This window comes from Chroicocephalus ridibundus, chromosome 31, assembly GCF_963924245.1.
Source record: "Chroicocephalus ridibundus chromosome 31, bChrRid1.1, whole genome shotgun sequence".
Lineage (NCBI taxonomy): Eukaryota > Metazoa > Chordata > Aves > Charadriiformes > Laridae > Chroicocephalus > Chroicocephalus ridibundus.
This window is the reverse complement of record NC_086314.1, coordinates 365034-386542: the sequence shown is the minus strand read 5'-3', so window position 1 is coordinate 386542 and position 21509 is coordinate 365034. Positions and strand designations below refer to the sequence as shown.

General features: G+C 58.7%; 2 protein-coding genes and 1 non-coding gene across 3 annotated transcripts; 1 reads left to right on the top strand and 2 right to left on the bottom strand.

The window, feature by feature from the left end:
* Positions 1-2619: 2619 nt before the first annotated feature.
* HNRNPUL2 (heterogeneous nuclear ribonucleoprotein U like 2) lies at positions 2620-13132 on the bottom strand. Its single transcript, XM_063319208.1, has 14 exons — positions 12131-13132; positions 10704-10836; positions 10453-10529; positions 9011-9150; positions 8414-8504; positions 8203-8330; positions 7101-7352; positions 6224-6346; positions 5335-5463; positions 4453-4621; positions 4172-4372; positions 3724-3800; positions 2881-2988; positions 2620-2792 (listed from the first exon to the last, which is right to left on the bottom strand). The coding sequence occupies exons 1-14, from the start codon at positions 12750-12752 to the stop codon at positions 2724-2726; spliced, it is 2319 nt and encodes a 772-aa protein (XP_063175278.1). The 5' UTR covers positions 12753-13132; the 3' UTR covers positions 2620-2723.
* Positions 13133-14157: 1025 nt separating this feature from the next.
* On the bottom strand, positions 14158-14347 carry LOC134508113 (U2 spliceosomal RNA). The gene has a single exon (XR_010068977.1). It is a non-coding gene; the product is annotated as a U2 spliceosomal RNA (small nuclear RNA).
* A 665-nt stretch (positions 14348-15012) lies between these two features.
* TAF6L (TATA-box binding protein associated factor 6 like) lies at positions 15013-21359 on the top strand. Its single transcript, XM_063319218.1, has 10 exons — positions 15013-15212; positions 15302-15388; positions 15923-16073; positions 16169-16219; positions 16316-16410; positions 16511-16585; positions 16662-16882; positions 19014-19146; positions 19225-19353; positions 20453-21359. Exons 1-10 carry the CDS (start codon positions 15066-15068, stop codon positions 21212-21214), a joined length of 1851 nt encoding a protein of 616 aa, XP_063175288.1. The 5' UTR covers positions 15013-15065; the 3' UTR covers positions 21215-21359.
* The last annotated feature ends 150 nt before the right edge of the window (positions 21360-21509 follow it).

Below are 21509 nucleotides of genomic sequence, written 5' to 3'. Positions count from 1 at the left end.
CCCCGCCGCCGTCCCGCCAACATGGCGGCGCCCGGCCATCAACATGGCGGCGCCCAGCGGGGCTTCAAGCACGCCTCGGAGGGGTGGGGGGGCGCCGCTGCGCCGCCGCCGCCGTGACGCCATGACGACCGCGCACGGCGTCGCCGGCGCCCCCCCCCCCCCCGCCAAGATGGCACCTCCCCGCTCCCAAAATGGCGGCGCGCGGTGAGGCCTCCGCGCCCGCCCCCAAAATGGCGGCGGTGAGACGCGGGGGGGATGGGAGACGGGGGGACACACGGACACGGCGGGGGGCGGGCGGGGGGGACACCCCGGGGGTCGCCCCGGTGCCGGGAGAGGCGCGGGGACCCTCGCGGGGAAGGCGGGGGGGGGGGGGGGGGGGGAACGACACACAAGGGACGCGCCAGGCGCGCCCCCCCGCGCAGCGCGGCCGCCATGTCGCTGCCGGACGACGCCAAGATGGCGGCGATGAGGAACCCGCCCCCCCCTTGTTGCCATGGCGACGGGGGCCTGCGGCCCCAAAACCCCCGCGGCCCCCCCAGAACCAGCGCCCCCCCCCCCCCAATGCAGCCCCAACCCCCCCATGGCCACCAGAAACAGCCCCCCCGCCCCGAACCCCCCAAAACCTGCCCAAACCCCCCCAAACGCGCCCCAAACCCCCCTCCCCAAACCAGCCCCAAGCCCCCCCCGGCCCCCCCCCAGTAATTCCCCCCCCCCCCCCCCCCAAACCGGGTGTTTCAAATATTTTTCATTGTTATCTTTGGTGGTTTGGTTGGGGTTTTTTTGAATGATTTTTGTTTTATTTAAAAAGGACATTCCAGCCCCAAACGCCAGCTCACACCCCCCCCCCCCAGTGGGGTTTGGCCCCCAAAAGACTCATTTTGGGGGCAATTAAGAGAAATTAAAGGAAGCAAAAGGAAAAGCTGAACAATTCCAGAAAAAATGAGAGAAAAGTTTGAAATCTGGGGGGACACACACACACACCACGACACAAAGGAGCCCCCAAAACTGAAATTAATGGGAAAAAAGTGGAAGAAAGATCGAGATCAAGGGGAAAAAAAAAACCAAACGGTATTTTGGAATAAAATCGGGGATTAAGGAAAAAATATTGGTATTAAGGAAAAAAAAAATTAAGATTGAGGGAAAAGAAAGCTCGAGTTTAAAGAAAAACTGGATTAAAGAAGAAAATTAAGAAAGAAAAAAACCTGAGATTACGGGAAAAAATTGACGTCAAGAAAAAAATCAAGATTAAGATTAATCAAAAAATTCTAATTAAGGGAAAATAGTCGAGTTTAAGGGGAAAAAATCAGATTGAGGGAAAAAAAAATCGGGATTTAGGAAGATAATTGAATAAGAGAAAAGAAAATGGAGTTTAAGGAAGAAGAAAATAAAAATTAAGGGAAAAAAGAGGATTTCAAGGGAAAAACTTGAGATTAAGTGAAAAATAGAAATAAGGAAGAAGAAAATTGAGATTAAGGGCAAAGAAAAACAAAATTAAAGGGAAAAAACCCGAGATTAAGGGGGAAAAAGGGACTGGAGGAAAAAAAATAAAGATTAAGGAAGAAAATTGAAATGAAAATTGAAATTAGGGCAAAAAATGAGATTAAAATCTTTGAGTTTAAGGGAAAAGAAAGGAATTGAGGAAAAAAATTAGATAAAGCAGGAAGAAAATCAAGATTGAGGAGAAAATAATTGAGATTTAGGAAAAAAATTGAGACTAAGTGATAAAAAATGGGATTTAGGGGGAAAAAATCAGGATTAGAGAATTGAGATTAAGGAAGAAAAAATCAAATTAATGCAAAGGAAGTGGAGATTGAGGGGAAATGCTGTAGATTTAGGGAAAAATATGAGGATTCGGGGACAAATTTTGAGATTAAGGGAGAAAAAAACTGAGATTGAGGGAAAACAGGAAGATTAAGGGGGAAAAAAAATAAAGTTTTAGGATAAAAAAAATCGAGATCTAGGGAAAAATAAATGAAATTTAGGGAAAAATGTCAGAATTAAGGGAAAAGAATCTGGTATGGAGGGAAAAAATGGAGATTAAGGAGGAAAAGCCCATCCTCCCCTAATTCCCCCCCTCCTCGGCCACGCAGCCCCTGGGGGGGGGCCCGGCCTAACGAGGCCCCGCTAACGAAGGGCCCCTCCCCCCCGCCGAAATTCCCCCGGTCACGAAATTGCTGAAACCCCCCCAAAGAAGAGACGAGGCCCCGGGTCCAGGAGCTTTTTCTTTGTTTTCAGGGAAATTTAATAGCGGGGGGGGGGGAAGGGGGAGGGGGGGATTTTGGGGTCATTTTCTGCCATTTCCAGCACAAATTCCCCAAATTTCACCCCAAATTCCCCCCCACCCCCCCCAGAAGGGAATTAGTGAAGGGTTAAGAAACAACAATTTTTCTGGTGTTTTTTTTTTTTTTTTTTTTTTTTTTGCCTGTTCCCTCCCAAAACACCCCCTTGCCCCTCCCCCACCCCCCACGAGTGGGGGAGGGGCCTCCCCCCTCCCCCCCCCGCCCCCCCCCGATTACAAATCTCTGCACTAGGTCTGAAACGGCTTTTTTTTTTATAGAATAAGACAAGATTTTTTTCTTTTTTTTCAACAAACTTTAAAAAAAAAAAATTTACAGGTTTTTTTCTTTTTTTTTTTTTTTTTTTTTTTTGTTATTTTGTGGGGTTTTTGTGTTTTTCCACCCTCCCCCCCCCGTTTTCCCCCTGGCGCGGGGCGAGGCGGGGGTTCACCGGTAGCCCTGGTACCCGTAGTAGTTCCTGTAGTACCGGTCTCTGTCCTGGTAGTAATTCTGCCACTTTGGGGGGAAGAAACGGCCAATTTGGTTAAAACGGACCTCGGGGACGCGCCCTCGGACCCCCCCCCCAATTAGCAGGGTTCGTTACCTCGCGGTTGTACTGGCGGTAGTAGTCGCGGTAGCGGTTGTACTCGTACTCCCGGCCGTAGAAGCGGTCGTAGTCGCCCCGGTAGCGGTCGTAGAAGTTGCGGTAGCCCTGGGGGGGGAACCGGGGGTCACCGGGGGTGGTCACCCCTTTGGGGCAGTTGGGGGGAGGTTTGGGCGGGGGGGCACCCCCTGGGTGTCCTCCCGGGGCAGTGGAAGGCGTTCGGGACAGGCATGGGGGAAAACTGGGGAATAACAAAATCTGGGGGCAAAAGAGTAAATTTGGGGGGAAATAATCAAAGTTTTGGGGAGAAATAATAGGTGGGGGAAAACAAAGAGAATTTGGGGGCAAATAAATCTGGGGAGAAAATGAATCTGGGGAGAAATGCAGATTTGGCGAGGAAATAAATTTTGGGGGACAATATAGAGTTTGGGGGAAACAAACAAAATCTGGGGGGAAACAAACAAAATCTGGGGGGAAACAAACAAAATCTGGGGGGAAACAAACAAAATCTGGGGGGAAACAAACTGGGGGGGCAAATGAAGTTTTGGGGGCAAATAAAATTGAGGCCAAAATAAACTGGGGGGCAAATAAGTTTGGGGGGGAAATGAATTGAGGCCAAAACTAACAGATTTGGCCCCAAATAAATAAAAATTGGGGCCAAAATACATGAAATAAGGGCAAAGAAATCGATTTGTGGCAAAGAAATTTGGGGCCAAAATAAACAGGTTTTGGGGGGCCAAATTAAATAGATTTGGGGGCAAATAAATAGATTTTGGGGGCAAAATAACAATCTGGGTGGCAAGTAAATGCACTGGGGGGCTAGTAAGTGTGTGGGGGGCTCACCCCGCGGTTGCCGGGCTGCCCCCAGTACTGCTGCTGGCCGTAGACGCGGTTGTCGTAGCCCCGGCGCTGGCCGCCCACTGCCGAGAGGAAAAACGGTGTCAGAACGCGCAGAAACGGGCAAAACCCGCCCCAATTCACTATTTACACCGAAACGCTCCCCCCCACCCCAGGACCCCCAAATCCCAGTTTGGGCCAGTGAAAGCCCCGATTGGGGCTGGGATGGGGAAAGGGGAGGGAAAGGACCCAAAAAGGGGGGTTTTTGCACCAAAACGGAGCCTCACTGCAGCCTCGCGTGGGCGAAAGGGGAGGAAACGGTGGGGAAACTAACCCAAAATGTCCCAAAAAGGGGGGATTTTGTCCCACAATGGCGTCTCGCCTTAAGGAGGGGAAACGGGGGGGAGGGGGGGGAAGGGCCCCAAACGGCCGGGATTCGCCCCAAAGGCCTGACCGTAGGCCTGGCCGCGGTTGCGGTTGTTGCGGTTGCGCTTGTTGCGGTTGTTGCGGCGGTTCTGGCGCTTCTCGGCCGGCGGCAGCAGCTTCCGCGCCTCCTCCTTGTACTTGGCCACCAGCGGCTGCGCCTCCTCCTTGGGCAGCTCCCCGAAGGCCACCTCGTCCAGGTACTCGCTCTTCTCCGGCAGCGAGTAATTAGCTGCGGGGGGGGCAATTAGTGACTTGGCCCGGCCCGTTAACGGGGGTCGGGGCGGGGGCTGCCCCCCGCCAAGGGCCCACCTTTCATCTCCAGCATGACGGACTCGGGCACGTCCTCGCCCTCGGCCGCCCGGCGCAGCCCCAGCCGCCGGCCCCACTCCTCCTCGTTAGCCACGATAACGACCGCCCGCCGCCAGAAGCCCTTGAAGGCCAGCAGCTTGCGGCGCTGCCCCGAGTTGTACACGTTGCACTGGGGGGCGAGCGGGATCCGGAGGGAAACAAGGCGAATTAGGCACAAATCAACAAGATTTGGGCACAAATCAACAAGATTTGGGCACAAATCAACAAGATTTGGGCACAAATCAACAAGATTTGGGCACAAATCAACAAGATTTGGGCACAAATCAACAAGATTTGGGCACAAATCAACAAGATTTGGGCACAAAATAAACTCTGGAATGAAATAAGGAAATTCAAGCATGAAATAACAAAATTTGGAAGGAAGTAACAAAATTTAGGCACAAAATCAGGAAATTCAAGCATGAAATAAGGAAATCTGGAAGGAAGTAATGAAATTTAGGCATGAAATAACAACATTTGTAACGAGATAACAAAATTTAGGAATGAAACACAATTAGGAACGAAATAAGGAAGTTTAGTAGTGAAAAAAAACTTAGGAATGAAATTCAGGAGCGAAATAAGGAAATTTGCAAAGAAAAAACAAAACAGGCAGAAAGCCAGAAAGCTTAAGAATGAAATAAAAAACGTAGGAATGAAAAAACGAGGTTAAAAATGAAATCGGGGAGTTTAGGAATGAAATAAAACTCAGAATGAAATAACAAAGCCAGAAATAATGAAATTTAGGAAGGAAATTGGGGATTTTGGGGTCGCATGGTGGAGGACGCAGCTCCTCTTGGGGGGGGGGGGGCGTATTTGGGGCGAATTGGGGGGGTTTTGGGTCACCTGGTCGAGGATGAAGTTGCGGCGGGCGCGCGGGGCGATCTGCACCAGTTTGCTGAGGCACTGCGCCGCCCGCTGCGCCAGCTGGTCCCGGCCCTGCGCGTCCAGCACCGGCTCCTCCTGGCCCCCGGGCTGCGGGGAGGGGCGGTCAGCACCCCCAAACACCCCCCGAGACCCCCAAGTGCCACCCTGCGTCCCCAGACGCCACCCAGAGACCCCCCACATCCCCCCAGTCCCACCCAGGGACCCCCAAACGCCACCCAGAGACTTCCCCAATTCCACCCAGAGACTTCCCCAATTCCACCCAGAGACCCCCAAATGCCACCCCAGGTCCCCCAAATCCCCCCAATCCCACCCAGGGACCCCCAAGTGCCACCCACGGACCCCCAAATCCCCCCAGTCCCACCCAGGGACCCCCAAATGCCACCCAGGGACCCCCAAATCCCCCCAGTCCCACCCAGGGACCCCCAAATGCCACCCATGTCCCCAAACACCACCCAGAGACCCCCAAATCCCCCAATCCCACCCAGGGACCCCCAATTCTCCCGCAGAGGCCCCTCAACCCCCCCAGCAACCCCAATCCCCCCTCGAGGTCCCCAAATCCCCCCAATTCCCCCCCCCGAGACAACCCCAATTCACCCCCAATTCCCCCAAATCCCACCCACAGACACCCCCCCAGAGATCCCCAAATTCCACCCCAGGTCCCTAAATGCCCCCCCTGAGATTCCCAAATCCCCCCCCAATTCCACCCAGGGACCCCCACATCCCCTCCCAGAGACACCCCCAAACTCCCCCAGGGACCCCTGATCCCCCCCAGGTCCCCCAAATCCCACCCAATTCCACCCAGGGACCCCCACATCCCCCCCAGGGACACCCCCCGGCGGGGTCTCACCCGCATGTGGTGCAGGACGCTCTCCGTGCCCAGGATGTTGTAGCGCTTCTCCCGGTGCTCCCGGCTGTGCTGCTGCGCCCACTGCGTCTTCCCGGCCCCCGGCAGCCCCACCATCAGCACCACCTGCGTTCGGGGCAGAAAACGCCACTTTGAGCCGGGAAGAGGTGGGGAATGACGCAAGAGCAGGTTTTTTTTGGGGGGGGGGGGGGGGGGGTTTGGGGTGTCACCTTGCACCGCCTGCTGTTCGGGGCGAAAAAACCCCATTTTGAGCTGAGCAAAGGCAGGGAATTACACCGGGATGGGGTTTTGGGCAGTTTTGGGTATTCTGCGGGCATTTTTGGGTGTTCTGTGGGTGGTTTTAGGGCGTCACCTTGCACCACCTGCTGTCTGGGGCAAAAACCCCCCATTTTGAGGTGAGCAAAGGCAGGAATTCCACTGGGATGGGGTTTTGGGGCGTTTTTTGGGTGTTTTGTGGGCGGTTTTGGGGCATCACCTTGCACCACCTGCTGTCTGGGGCAAAAACCCCCCATTTTGAGGTGAGCAAAGGCAGGGAATTCCACTGGGATGGGGTTTTGGGGCGTTTTTGGGTGTTTTGTGGGCGGTTTTGGGGCATCACCTTGCACCACCTGCTGTCTGGGGCAAAAAAAACCCAACCATTTTGAGGTGAGCAAAGGCAGGGAATTCACTGGGCTGGGTTTTTGGGGTGTTTTTGGGGTGTTCTGCGGGCGTTTTTGGGGTGTCACCTTGCACCACCTGCTGTCTGGGGCAAAGAAACCCCATTGTGAGGTGAGCAAAGGCAGGGAATTACGCCAGGACAGGTTTTTTGGGGTGTTCTGTAGGCATTTTGGGGGCATTTTCGGGGCACATGGGGCCTCACCTCGCACTCCTGGGTGGTCTTGGGGGGCAGAGCGGTGCGGACGCGCTCCTCGGGGGGCACGGCGTGCAGGAAGAGGAAGCCGTGGGGCGGGGGGAAGAAGGGCTGCTCCTTCTGCCCGAAGTTGAGCTCCACGGCCACGTTCTTGCAGAGGACGTGGGGCAGGAGGGGGCGCCCCCCCAGCGCCCCCTTCCCCACCCGGAAGGCGGGTCCCAGCTCCCGGCCGTTCTTGGAGAAAGAGAGCTCCACCAGCTCCTCCCGGAGAAGTCCTGGGGCAGGGGGTGTCGGGAAGGGACCCCTCGTTAGCAGGCCCCTGCTCCCCCTCGTTAACAATCACCTTCTCCCCCTCATTAACGGGCCCCTGCTCCCCCCTCCTCACCTTCTCCCCCTCGTTAATGATCCCCTTCTCCCCCCTCGTTACCTTCTCCCCCTCGTTAACAGTCTCCTTCCCTCTCCCCCTCATTACCTTCCCTTCTCCCCCCTCATTACCTTCTTCCCCCTCGTTAATGATCCCCTTCTCCCCCTCATTAACAGTCCTTTTCTCCCCCTCATTACCTTCATTTCTCCCCCTTCATTAACTTTTTCCCCCTCATTAATGATCCCCTCCTTCCCCTCATTATCTTCATTTCTCTCCCTTCATTACCTTCTCCCCCTCATTAACGGTCCCCCTCTCACCTCATTACCTGCCCCCCTTCATTACCTTCTTCCCCCTCGTTAACTTCTTCCCCCTCGTTAACGGTCCCCATTTCCTAATTGCGGTCCCCTTCTCCCCCTCGTTACCTTCCCCCTTCGCTACCTGCCCCTTCCCCTCCCTCGTTAACGGTCCCCTTCTCCCCCATCATTACCTGCCCCTCCTCGTTAACTTCCACCCCTTCTCCTCATTACCTGCCTCCCCATTAACTTCTCCCCCATCATTAGCTACCCCCTCCTCCCCCTCGTTAAGCTCTTCCCCCCTCATTACCTTCTCCCTCCTTAACTCTCACCCCTTCTCCTCATTACCTGCCCCCTCATTAACTCCCCCCCATTAACCCCCCCCTTTTCCCTCTTTCTGAGCGATTCCTCCCGTTTCCCCCGTTTCCGCTTCCAGCGAAGTCCCCCCGATGACGTCACGCCCCCTTACGGCGAAGCAGCCGATGACGTCGCTCTCCCCAAAGCTCTCCCCGAACTCCTCGAAGTGCCCGTTCTCCACCTTCAGCCCTCGCCCGTCGTAGCCGTAGGAGAACTCGTCCTCCCCTGACGACCCCCCCAGCCCTCGTTAGCACTTAATGAGAGCATGGGGGGGGGGGTAATTTGGGATGGGGAGGGTGTGTCATTACCCAGTTGGGAGTGGGAGAAATCCACGGACCATCCCACGCGGAAGAGCGGGACCTCGGGGCTGCCCTCCTTCAGCGGCAGATGCTGCGTCACCTGCGGGAACGCGCCCATTGCACAGACCGGTGGGGGAACACTGAAGGCCGGGCCCCTGCTTCCCCCACCCCGGAAAAGGCCCCATTTTCCCCCCGGAAAAGGCCACGACTTCCTACAGGAAAAGGCATCAACCAGGCAAGAGGAAAAGCCCTCGAACCCCCCTCAAAAAAAGCCCCCGGCCCCCCAGAAAAGCTCCCAAACACCTAGGAAAAACCCACAGACCCGTAGGAAAAAGCCCCAAATTCCCACCAAAATAAAGCCCAAAATCTCCACACACCCCCTCCAGGAAAAAAAGCCCCCACCCCCCAGAAAAAAAAGCCCCAAAATCCCCCCCGGAAAAAAAAGCCCCTGCGAGGCGTTTGCCCCCTCCACGAGGCACCCCCAGCCCCCACAAACCTTTTTAACCCCCTTTTCCCCACCTCCTGCCCCCCATCAAACCCCCCCAAGTCCCCAGGGATCACCCCCCCGCCCCCAAACCCCCGTTTTTGGGGTGTCCCCCCCGTCACCTTGGCCTCGAAGCAGACCCTCCCCGCGGTGACGCCGTGGGTGCCGCGGGCGCCCGACCAGAGGGAGGGGAAGCGCTCGAAGAAGAGGGGCTGCCCCCCATAGCGGTCCCGCGTGGCGCGGAAGTGCAGGTCCGAGGTGTCTGGGGGGCGGGGGGGAAAGCGTCAAAATAAAATATAAATAAAATTATACAGGTTAGAGAGAAAAAATAATCCAGGACAGACCCCGGAGCCACGGCGGCGGGTTTTCCAGGGTTAAAAAGCCCCCAAAATGCCTGGGATCGCCCACAAATCAATAGAATTAAATAAATCAAGTATAAAAAATGCGGGCTGAAGCCCAGAAAAAGGACCCCGGAGCCATCGGATGGGTTTTTCGGGGGTTAAAAAGCCCCCAAAACGCCTGGGATCGCCCACAAATAAATAGAATTAAATAAATTAAATATTAAAAACATCCGAGTTGGAGCCCAGAAAAACGACACCAGAGCCACCGGCTGGGTTTTTAGGTCAGAAACTGAGGTTTCCAGGCTCAGAAAAACTCCCAAACGCCTGGAATTGCTAAAATAAATATAATTAAATATACTAAATAAAAAAAATGAGCGCTGGAGCCCAGAAGAAGGACCCCGGAGCCAACGGATTGGTTTTTCCGGGGTTAGAAAATCCCCAACACGCCTGGTATCACCCTAAAATAGATATAATTAAATAAATTAAATACAAAAATCAGAGCTGGAGCCCAGAAAAAGGACCCCGGAGCCATTGCGCTTTTTCCAGGGCTATAAGAACCCCCAAAATGCCCAGAACTGCCGAAAAATAAATATAGTTAAATAAATCAGATACAAAAAATTAAGAATTGGAGCCCAGAAAAAGGACAGCGGAGCCGTTGCTTTTTCCCTAGGGTTAGAAAACACCCCCAGTCCCCGGAATTGCCCTAAAATGTATATTATTAAATAAATTAAGTATAAACTATGAGGGTTGGAGCCCAGAAAAAGGACCTCAGAACCATCAGATTGATTTTTCCGGGGTTAGAAAAACCCCAAACACCTGAAATCGCCCTAAAATAAATATAATTAAATATACTAGATATTAATAAATGGGGGTTGGAGCCCAGAAAAAGGACCCCAGAGACACTGCGTTTTTTCTAGGGCTATGAGAACCCCCAAAATGCCTAGAACTGCCCCAAAATAAACAAAATTAAATCAACTAAACACAAAAAATAAGAACTGGAGCCCAGAAAAGCGACACCGGAGCCGTCGCATCGGCTTTTCCCCCCAAAACTGCCTGGAATTGCCCCCAAAAATATAATTAAGTCTAAGAACCCCAAGAATCAAAGCCCAGAAAAGCGACACTGGAGCCACCATGTGTTCCCAAGGTCACCAAATCCCCCTAAACCACCCCAAATTAACGCTGCGGGGGGGGGTGGGGGGTGAGGGGGGGCTGTGCCCACGTACAGGTGTCCAAAATGACGAGGTTTTCATCCTCTTCCCCTTCCCGGGGCTCCTCCTCCGGCGGCGGCGGCGACTTGGAGCTGGGAAAAGGAGGGAGGAAGAGGAAGGTGAGAGGAAGGTGGGGGGAGAGGAGGAGGAAGGGGGAGGAAGAAGGGGAAGGGGGGAGGAGGAGGAAGGTGAGGAGGGAAGGGGGAGGAAGAGGTGGAAGGGGAGGGAGGTGAGGAGGGAGGGGAGGAAGAGGAGGAAGCCCCCACCGGCTGTTGTAGGCCTCCTCGCGGAACTCGTAGTACGCCCGGCCGTGCTCGTCCTTCTCGTCCCGCTGCCGCTTCACCCCCCGGCGCTCCCCATCCGCCCCCCCAGCCTTCGCCTTCTCCTCCTCCTCCTCCCCTGGGAAACAGAGATAAAACAAACACATTCGTTTTCACCAAAAGTTAAGAAAAACTCCCCCAGTCCCGCAGCGTCCGTTGGTTTCTTCCGCCTTCCGGCGCGTCCCCAAAGCGCTCGCGGCGCCTACAAACCTCCAATTACCCCACTTCAAAAGGAAATTGAGTTATTTACTAGAAATCGTAATTTTTAAACAAATTTTTATAATTAGGGTTTATTTTTTGGCCGAACAATGCTGGAAAGGCCCCGTCTGCGTTATCCCCCCCGGCTCCACGTGAGGTGGCACAAACGCCTTCTCCAGCAGCCGGCAAAGCCCAAACTCGCCCAAAAGAGGGTTTCAAACCCAATTTTAAAGGCGGGAACTCGGGGAAAGGCGAAACCCGCCCTCGCGCCGTCAAAAAACCCAAATAAATCCAAATTACACCGGGATTTTCATCCGAGGGGGCTCAACGGCCGGCGGTTAATTAATAACAAGGAGATCTCTGTGAGGCCACAGAGCTAACGAGTTGTTAGCGAGAGAGATGCCGAAGGCCATTTATTTGGCGAATAAAGAAAAAAAAAATATTTATAAATATCCGCGTAAAATCCGCGGGTTTTGCCTTTTTGAAAGCTTGGACAGGGAGATATTTGGGTAAAAACTTCTCACGCTAATGACGATAATTAGCGTTATTGTTGTTCCAGCGACACTTTCACTTTGAGAAAGGAGGAAGCGGCTCCACCCCCCAAATCCTCCTAAAACGTGAGGGTTTTCCTCCGATAAACACCAAAAACCGTGATAAATCCCCCAAACCACAGCTCAGGCGGCGCTTTTCTGCCCCGCCGAGGGGGAACTCATTACAGTTAATTAATTATCGCCGGCAAACTCCGGCCTCAACTTTGTCCTGCTTTTTCTTAGAAATGAATTATGAGAAAGTTGGTTTTTCCCCCCAAAATGCAGCTGGCAAAACACAACCACTTGCCTCTCCCCCCCCCCCCCCCAAAAAAAAAAAAACCAGCAACAAACTGGAGGAAAAATGGTTTTGGACCAAAATTGGCGGGGGGGGAGAGCCGGGGATGATGTTTTTGCCCCCCCCCCCAAAAGCGGGCTGTGTGTATCCGTGCACCCTTTGGGGTGGGGGAAAAAGCCCGGAATAACCGCGATTTTGGCGGTGTTAAAGTGGGGGGGGGCCCGAGGCAGGAGTTTTGGGGAGATGGGGGGGGAGGAATCGGGGTCGGGGGGAAGGTCCTGCCCCGGGGGGGGGTCAGAAACCGGGATGGGGGGTCGGGGGGAGGCCGGTCGGGCCCCCCCGGTGCTCACCGGCCTGCGCTCCTTCCTCCTTGGCCTCGGCGGCGGCGGCTTCGTCCCCACTGGGTCCCTCCTCCTGCGGCCGCTCGGCTCCGTTCACGCCGCCGCCGCTCTCGGGGCCTTCGGCCTCGGCCACCGGCTCCGGTTCCGCCGCCGGTGGTTGTTGCTGCTGCTGCTGCTCCGGCTCCTGCTGCGGCGGCTCCTCCACCGCCGGCTCCTCCGCCGCCGCCGCCGCTGCCGCCTCCTCCTCCTCCTCCTCCTCCTCCGGGGGGCCGGGCAGGGCCGCCTCCGCCTCGCCGGGGGCCGCCGGGGCTCCCCCCGCCGCCTCCTCCTCGTCAGCCAGCAGCGCCTCCTCGTCTTCCTCCTCCTCCTCCTCTTCTTCCTCCTCCTCTTCCTCCTCCTCCTCCTCCTCCTCGCCGTGGCGATGCGCGGCGGGGCCTCCCGCCGGTCCCGCTTCCCCGCTACAGGCCCCAGGCCCGGCGGGGCCTCCTTCCTCCGGTCCGGCCGCCAACATCTCGGCGTCCAGGGCCTCCTGCAGCCGCTGCGCCAGCTCCACCTTCAGGCCGCGGGAATCCAGGCCGCGGCGGCCCAGCTCGGCCCGCAGCTCGGTCACCTTCAGCCGCTTCACGTCCATGGCGACGGCGGGGCGGGTTGGGGTAGAGGGAAGGGAGGGGAGGAAGGGGAAAAAGGGAGGGGGGGGGAAGGAAGGAAGGAGGAAGGAAGGGAAGGAGGAAGCGGAAGCGCTGAGGCGGCGGCGAGGCCGAGCGGCGGCCGGGCCTTAGGCCGCGGGGCGGGGAAAGGGGGGGGGGGGGAGAGGGGAAAGGGAAGGGGAAGGGGAGGGGGGGAAGGAAAGAGCGCCCGGGAAGGGGCCCGAGGGGCCCGAAGGGGCCGCGGTGGAGGGGAGCGAGCGCCGCCGGCCCTGCCCGTCCCTCCCCCGCCGCCGCCTGCGCCCGCCGCCGCCGCCTCACGACGCCGCCGGGGCCTCCTCCGCCGCGCGCGCCTGCGCAGACCCCACCCCCTTCCCCCCCGCGCGCCGCTGCCGCCGCGCGTGCGCACGCGCAGTGACGCCGCCGCGCAGGCCACGCCCCCCTCCGCCCCGCGCGCGCACGCGCACTGACGACGCCGCGCAGGCGCGGCTCCGCCTACGTGCGCAACGGCGGCGGCCAGAAGGCCATTTTCTGGTTGGCCGCCGCACCGCCCAATGGAAAGAGGAGGAGGGGGGTTTCTGCCTAGCGACGGGGATAAGCGGCCTTCCCATTGGTCGTGGGGCGCCTTGGCCTCGCTCGGGTTTCCCGCCCGGCCGCGCTATGGCGGCGGGCGCCATTTTGTTTGCGGGGCCTGAGCGGGGGCGGGGGGAACGGCGGGGGGGGGAACCGGGGCGGGGGAAGCTACAAGTATCTATTTTCATAACAAAAATAGAAGGTGGGAGCGGGCGGGGGGCGCGGGCAGAGCTGAGGCGGCGCCAAAGGGATGCGGGGGACACCCCCCCCCCCAGCTCTTCCCTCAGAAAACGCTTTTTTTAAAACAATATTTTTTAATTGTTTTTTTCTTCCTTTTTTCCCCCGAAAGTCCCGGATCCAGCGAGCCCCAGCCCCGGCGGGTGCCGAGGTCGGAGTCGGGGGTGTGTGTGTCAGCCCTTGGTGCCCCGTGTCGCGACGCAGGGGGGGTTGGCACTCCCCGTTACGGCACAAGGGGGCGGAGGCGCTCCATGTCGCGATGCGGGGTTACAGGGTGCCCGCCCCACACCCTGATCGTGGCCACCTGCCCCACAGCGGTTCACCCCCCATCCCAGCCCCGCAAGTGCCACCAGTCCCCTACATCTTGGTGCCCCACGGGCCTTTACAGCCCCATAAGTCTCTATATCCCAGCACCACACCGGCTCCCTCCAGCCCCGCAAATGCCACCCTTCTGCTCGCATCTTGGTACCCCACGGATCTTTGCAACTCGCGAAACAGCGCGCTCTCACGGCCCCAAGAGATTCACAGAGCGCCGCGAATATCCGCACGGTTCTGTCTTTAACCAGCAAAAGATCCCCAGGGTGGGGGTGCACCGTTCCCGGAGACACTGCAATACCGGGACGATGCGCGGAGCGGAGGGAGCAAGCTCCGGGTCCAACTCCCGAGCCCAAAAATCCGTTTAATATAAAGTCCTCTCATCGAGGACGTATCAGATATTAAACTGATAAGAACAGATACTACACTGATCTTAGCCAAAAGGCCGAGAAGCGATACCTTCCGTTCCGCACCCACCGCACCCCACGGACAACCACTCATCTCTACATCGCGGTTACTCCGTCGCTCCCACGGCCGACCACGTCCGTTGCAGTCTCCCCTCGCTCCCCACCGCTCTCCGCACTCTGACCGGTTTTTTGGCATCAATCCCCCGGATACACCCCGAATTCCTCCGCATCGGGAGCTCCCATCATCACCTTCGCCGCTCCAGCGCCTAATTAGCATAACCCCACCCTTCTATATACACCACCCTCTATAAACCCCGCCCCATTCACAAACCCCGCCCCAACTCCCATTGGCGCAATAGTTAACCACGCCCCACCCTCGTCTCATTTGCATGTCCCCGCCCCCCGGCGGGCGGGGCCCCGTGAAGGCGCGGAGATTTAGCGGCGCGGCGGTTCGTGGAGCTCCTCCTCCGGCCGGCGCCGACCGCCCCGATCCGCTCCCCGCTTCTTTCCCCACCTCTTCCTTCACGTTCCCACCGAATTCCGACGCCACGGACCTGCGCTACACCCCGAATTCCTCCTCAGCGGGCGCTCCCACAATCCCCATCGTCCCCTCCACGCCAGTTCTAAATTAGCATAACCCCGCCCCTCCGCTCTCGGCAAACCCCGCCCCCAGCCCCTATTCGCCGGGTCCTGGTAACCACGCCCCCCGCGGCTGATTTGCATGACCCCGCCCCCCGGTGGGCGGGGCGCGGCGGGGGGCGCGCGGCCATGGCGGAGCGGGAGGAGCGGCGGTTCGTGGAGCTGCCGCGGGAGTCGGTGCGGCTGATGGCGGAGAGCGCCGGGCTGGAGCTCAGCGACGAGGTGGCGGCTCTGCTGGCCGAGGACGTCTGCTACCGGCTGCGGGAGGCCACGCAGGTACGGCCGGCGGGGGCGGCCCGGGGGCCCGGCCTTGCTCCCGGTCGCCGTCCCGGTGACGGTGTCCCCGTCCCGTCCCCCCCCCCCAGAACAGCTCCCAGTTCATGAAACACACCCGGCGGCGCAAACTCACGGTGGAGGACTTTAACCGGGCGTTGCGGTGGAGTAACGTCGAGGTGCGGCGGCCGGGGATGGGCTGGCGGGGGGGCGGCATGGCGCCGGTGGGGCCGGGACCCCCGTGGGGCCGGGAATGACGGTGGGGACACTGGTGGGATGGGGACACTGGTTGGGTCGGGATGCCCGTGGGGAGGCAGCGGTGGGTGTGGGGACACCGGTGGGGCCGGGGACACCGGTGGGTCTGGGAATGACAGTGGGGACACTGGTGGGGCCGGGACACCGGTGGGTCTGGGAATGACAGTGGGGACACTGGTGGGGCCGGGACACCGGTGGAACTGGGGACACTGGTGGGGTCAGGGACAGCGATGGGGGTCAGGGACACTGGTGGGGAGGCACCGGTGGCATTGGGGACACCGGTGGCATTGGGGACACCAGTGGGATGGGGACACTGCTTGGGTCAGGACGCCGGTGGGACTTGGGGACACCGATGGGACTCGGAGACATGCATCAGTGCTCCGTGTCCCCACGGGCTGGGGCGTCCCTTTGGGGCTCGGGACGGGGGGTGTCACCGCAGTGTCGTCCCCCCCCTCCAGGCGGTGTGTGGCTACGGCTCCCAGGACGCGCTGCCCTTCCGGGCCATCAAGGAAGGCGAGCTCTACTTCCAGGAGGACCGAGAGGTCAACCTGGTGGAGCTGGCCCTGGCCACCAACATCCCCAAGGGCTGCGCCGAGACGGCCGTGCGAGGTGGGGGGCTCCCCCCCGTCCCCGTGTCCCACCCGTCCCCGTGTCCCCCCGTCCCTGCCACGGGCGCTCACGGCCACCACTGCCTTCTCTTCCAGTGCACGTCTCCTACCTGGATGGAAAAGGCAACCTGGAGCCGCAGGGGGCCGGTGAGGAGTGGCGGGGGGCTATGGAGGGGGGCGGCTTCACCCCATGGTGGAGCTGAACCTCGGGGGTGACGTGTGTGTCCCCCCCTCCCGCCGCAGTCCCCAGCGCCGTCTCCACGCTGACAGACGACCTGCTCAAGTACTACCAGCACGTCACCCGGGCGGTGCTGGGCGACGACCCCCAGTTAATGAAGGTGCGACCCCTAATTAACGAACGAACCCCCCTCCCCCTTTTCCATCCTGAAGGGGGCTGACCCCCACCCCTCGCCGTGTGGCCGCCGGCCTCGCCCGCAGGTGGCCCTGCAGGACCTGCAGACCAACTCCAAGATCGCCGCCCTCCTGCCCTACTTCGTCTACGTGGTCAGCGGGGTGAGCGCGGGGCAGCGGGGGGGGACGGGGGGGGGGTCGGCGTTCCACCCCGAACCCCCCGTCGTTCTCCCGGCAGGTGAAATCCGTGAGCCACGACCTGGAGCAGCTGAACCGGCTGCTGCACATCGCGCGGAGCCTGATCCAGAACCCCTTCCTCTGCCTGGGCTCCTACGTGCGCAGCCTCGTCGGCAGCGTCATGTACTGCGCCCTGGAGCCCTTGGCCGCCTCCATCAACCCCCTCAACGACCACTGGACGCTGCGGGACTACGCCGCCATGCTGCTCAGCCGCGTCTTCTGGTAGGGAGGAGCCCGCGGCACGGGGCGTCGGGGGCCCGGGCGGTGAATGCCGCCGTCGGCCGATGGCAGCCCCACGGCCCGGGAAAGGGGAGAGCGGGGAGAGCGAGGAGATAGAGGTGTGAAGTACAAACGTGTGAAACCTAGAATATCAAACGTAAAAGATAGAAATATGCAACGTAAAACATACAGCGTAGAAGATAGAAATATGCAACGTAAAACATACAGCGTAGAAGATAGAAATATGCAACGTAAAAGATAGAAATATGCAACATAAAACATACAGCGTAAAAGATAAAAATATGCAGCGTAAAAGATAGAAATATGCAACGTAAAACATACAGCGTAGAAGATAGAAATATGCAACGTAAAACATACAGCGTAGAAGATAAAAATATGCAACGTAAAAGATAGAAATATACAACGTAAAACATACAGCGTAGAAGATAGAAATATGCAACGTAAAACATACAGCGTAAAAGATAAAAATATGCAACGTAAAAGATAGAAATATACAACGTAAAACATACAGCGTAGAAGATAGAAATATGCAACGTAAAACATACAACGTAAAAGATAAAAATACACAATGTAAACCATAAAATGTAAAAATATCTAACATAAAAGATAAAAATATGAAACAAAACCCATAAAATGCAAAAATCTACAACATAAAATATACAACATAGTAGGAAAATATCAAACATGAAATGTAAAACACAAAACCACAGAGTCACAGAGCGGCTCGGGTTGGAAGGCACCTCATGTAAAAACATAAACAGATGAGACTGAAATACGTTGACGTATAAATACGTTTAACGGGGTGAGACAATGAAATAATTAACTCTGCTTTTTAACGTATAGATCATACGTACGTTAAAAAAGAACTGGCTGTAAGGCTAAAGAGGCGGCACTGCTGCCGATGCCCGTAAGAACCCGCCGGGATCGTGTCCCCGCGTCCCAGGCGCTCCCGGCGCTAACGTGGGGCGCGGGAGGGTCCCGGTGCCCGCGGGGAGGCCCAGGACCGTGGCCCCCGCGCCCCGTAGGTCGTAGGGACGAGAGCCAACCGACGCGGCCCTGGGGCTGCACTGGGCGGCTCGTTCCCAGCCCGCCCCGGCTGCGACCCACCACGACCCCCGACCCCACGCCCCGCGTTTGAGGGGGGGGTGCGGGGGCCGGGGGTTGTACAGGCAGCCCACGGCGGGAGGGTCGGGGGGCTGCAGGCCACGGCGGGCGGAGGTTTTTTGTGGGGGGAAGTTTTTGGGGGCACTGTAGCCCACGGCGGGGGGATGTTTTTTGGCGGGGCAGCTGCAGCCCATGGCGGGGGGTGGTTTTTTTTGGGGGGGAGGTTTTTGAGAGGACTGTAGCCCATGGCGGGGGGAGGTTTTTTTTGGGGGGGAGGTTTTGGCTGGGGAGGCTGCAGCCCACGGCGGGGGGAGGTTTTTCGGGGGGGTGGGTTTTTGGGGGGTCGCTGCAGCCCACGGCGGGGGGAGGTTTTTCGGGGGGGTGGGTTTTTGGGGGGTCGCTGCAGCCCACGGCGGGGGGAGGTTTTTCGGGGGGGTGGGTTTTTGGGAGGTCGCTGCAGCCCACGGCAGGGGGAGGTTTTTCGGGGGGGTGGGTTTTTGGGAGGTCGCTGCAGCCCACGGTGGGGGGAGGTTTTTCGGGGGGGTGGGTTTCTGGGGGGTCGCTGCAGCCCACAGCGGGGGGAGGTTTTTTGGGGGGGTCGGTTTTTCGGGGGGGGGGTGGGTTTTTGGGAGGTCGCTGCAGCCCACGGTGGGGGGAGGTTTTTCGGGGGGGTGGGTTTCTGGGGGGTCGCTGCAGCCCACAGCGGGGGGAGGTTTTTCGGGGGGGTCGGTTTTTCGGGGGGGGGGTGGGTTTTTGGGAGGTCGCTGCAGCCCACGGCAGGGGGAGGTTTTTCGGGGGGGTCGGTTTTTCGGGGGGGGGGTGGGTTTTTGGGAGGTCGCTGCAGCCCACGGCAGGGGGAGGTTTTTCGGGGGGGTCGGTTTTTCGGGGGGGGGGAGTTTTGGGAGGTCGCTGCAGCCCACGGCGGGGGGAGGTTTCTCGTGGGGGTCGGTTTTTCGGGGGGGGGGGTGGGTTTCTGGGGGTCCGCTGCAGCGCGGCGCTGTGCCCGCAGGACCCACGGCGACCTGGCGAGCGGCCTGTACCCCCAGATCCTGCTCTCCCTGCAGAAGGTGCTGGCCGACCCCGTGCGGCCGCTCTGCTCCCACTACGGCGCCGTGGCGGGGCTGCACGCGCTGGGCTGGCAGGTGAGGGGCGGGCAGGGGCCCCCCGCGCCCCCCCCGGCCCCCGCCCGCCCTGACCCCCGCGTCCCCGCGTCCCCGCAGGCGGTGGAGCGGGTGCTGTACCCCCACCTCCCCACCTACTGGGCCAACCTGCAGGCCGTGCTGGACGACTACTCCGTCTCCAACGCCCAGGTCAAGGCCGACGGACACAAGGTCTACGGCGCCATCTTGGTGAGGGGCGCGGGGAGCCCGCCGCCGGTTCTGGCCGTTGAGTCGATTATTGCCTCCCCCGACGAGCCCTCCCCGCCCGGGAAGGGCGACCGGGGGGCGGAAGGGAAAGGTTCCGTAGAACAAGTGGAAATAGTCGACGTTTATAACCCCCAAAAGCCGACGCCGGCGCGAGGCAAAACGCGTCGGGATTCTACGGGCCCGGCTGGAGCAGCCGGGAGCCGGCAGGGGCGGGAGGGAGGGAAGGACCCGGGGGCGAGGAGGTTCTCGGGACGGCGGCCACGAGGGGCGGCTCATATGGAATCTCCATGGAAATTCATGTGGAAAACTCTCCTGAAATTTATGTTGGATTTATACGAAATTTATACCGGCGTTTATATTGGAATCTATGCTGGAACTTATACGGAATTATACTGAAACTCATACTGCCATTACATGACATTTACATTGAAGTGACATCGGAGTTTATACTGGAATTCATAAGGAAATTTATATTAAATTTATACTGAATTTATACTGAAATTACATGAAACTTACATTGAAATTATATTGAAGCTTATATTGAATTTATGCTGAAATCCTATTGAAATTTATATTGGAATTTGTACTGAAATTTATATTTAATTTGTGTGGAAACTTACGTTTAATTCATACTAAATTTATACTGAAATTTACATTGAGTTTATGTGACACTTCTATTGACATTTACATTGAAATTTATATTGACGTTTATATGACATTTATGTGAAATTTCCATTGGATTTCCATGGAAGTGGGGCCCTTGCTGGGGGAGCGGAGCCATAGGACGAGGGGGGATGGTTCTAAGCTGGAAAAGGGGAGATTTGGGTTAGAAACTGGGAAGAAACTCAGTATTTCGGGGGCGGCGAAACCCCGGCGCTCGCCCCGAGCAGCTGCGGCTGCCCCATGGCGCGGGGTCTCGCTCCTCCTCATCGTCGCCCCCGGGTCCTCGAAACCCGCCGCTCCCCCTGGCTCTAAAGTCGCTATTTGCCCCCGTTCAGACACCGTCCTTCCAAAAAAACGCGCTTTCCCGAGAGAAGGGAGTTCGGCGTCGCTCCAACCGGCATTTTTCCCCCCAAACCAGGTGGCTGTGGAGCGGCTGCTGAAGATGAAGGCTCAGCAGACGCCGGTGTCCGGCACCAGCCAGCGGCCGGAGGGTTCCCCGCGGCGCAGCCCCCGACCGGAGCCCCCCCCCGAGCCCGGCCTCGGCCTGGGCCGTCCCCTGCTGCAGCTGGGGGGGGGCGGGGGCCCCCCGGCGTCCTCCCCCCCCGCCTCGCCCACCCCCTCCCTCCGCGACATGTACCGCGAGCTCTACGACTTCTTTGGCGACAGTTTGGCCACCCGTTTCGGCACCGGGTTGCCACCGGCCGCCATCCCCCCACCCAGCACCCCCGAAGGGACCCGGAAGGAACCGGCAGCGGCTTTCGGCGGCGAGGGGGTGACGCGAAAGATGCCCCAGCTGACGGCCAACGCCACGGTGAGCCCGCGGGAGGAGGAGAGCCCGCGCTGCGAGCTCCCGGCCGCCCGCCCGGCGCTTCACCGGCCGGCCAGCTTGCCACGGCCCCGGGGCGCTCCCCGCCAGCCCGGTGGCCACCGTCCCGGCGCTCGGGAGGTCTTCCAGAAATGCCGTTTTGCTCCGCGGGGCGCCCCGCGTTTCAGCTTCATTATCGCGGGTCGTCAGGCCGGCCGGCGTTGCCAAGGGCGGATGTTCCAGACCAGTTTCCCGCAACATCACGGACCGGGGCACGTCTCCCGATACGCCCAAAAATTGCCCATGATCGGCCGAACGGCCCGGCCGGCTCGGAGATGGCCACGCGCCGAGTATTCCCTCCATCTCCTCCTCTGAGCCGGCTGCTCCGTGTCCCTGAGCCCCGATTGTGTCTTCCCCCAGCGGCGCCGGACCGGTGCATCCCACGTCATGGGGGTCCGTGGCTGCCACTGGCCATGGTGGCCTCCAGTGGTCAATAAAAAGGCGTTTGTAGGAGGGTTTGTGGCTGCCGTGGGGGGACGGGGGCTGCATCCCCACTGCCGGTGTCCATCCCGGGGCGGGAGGAGCCGAGTGGAGCTGGGAGGGGATGGAGGGGGTGGGTTGGGGTTGTCCCCATGGAACCCTCCCCATTGAGGGGGGCGGCGGCGCCGTG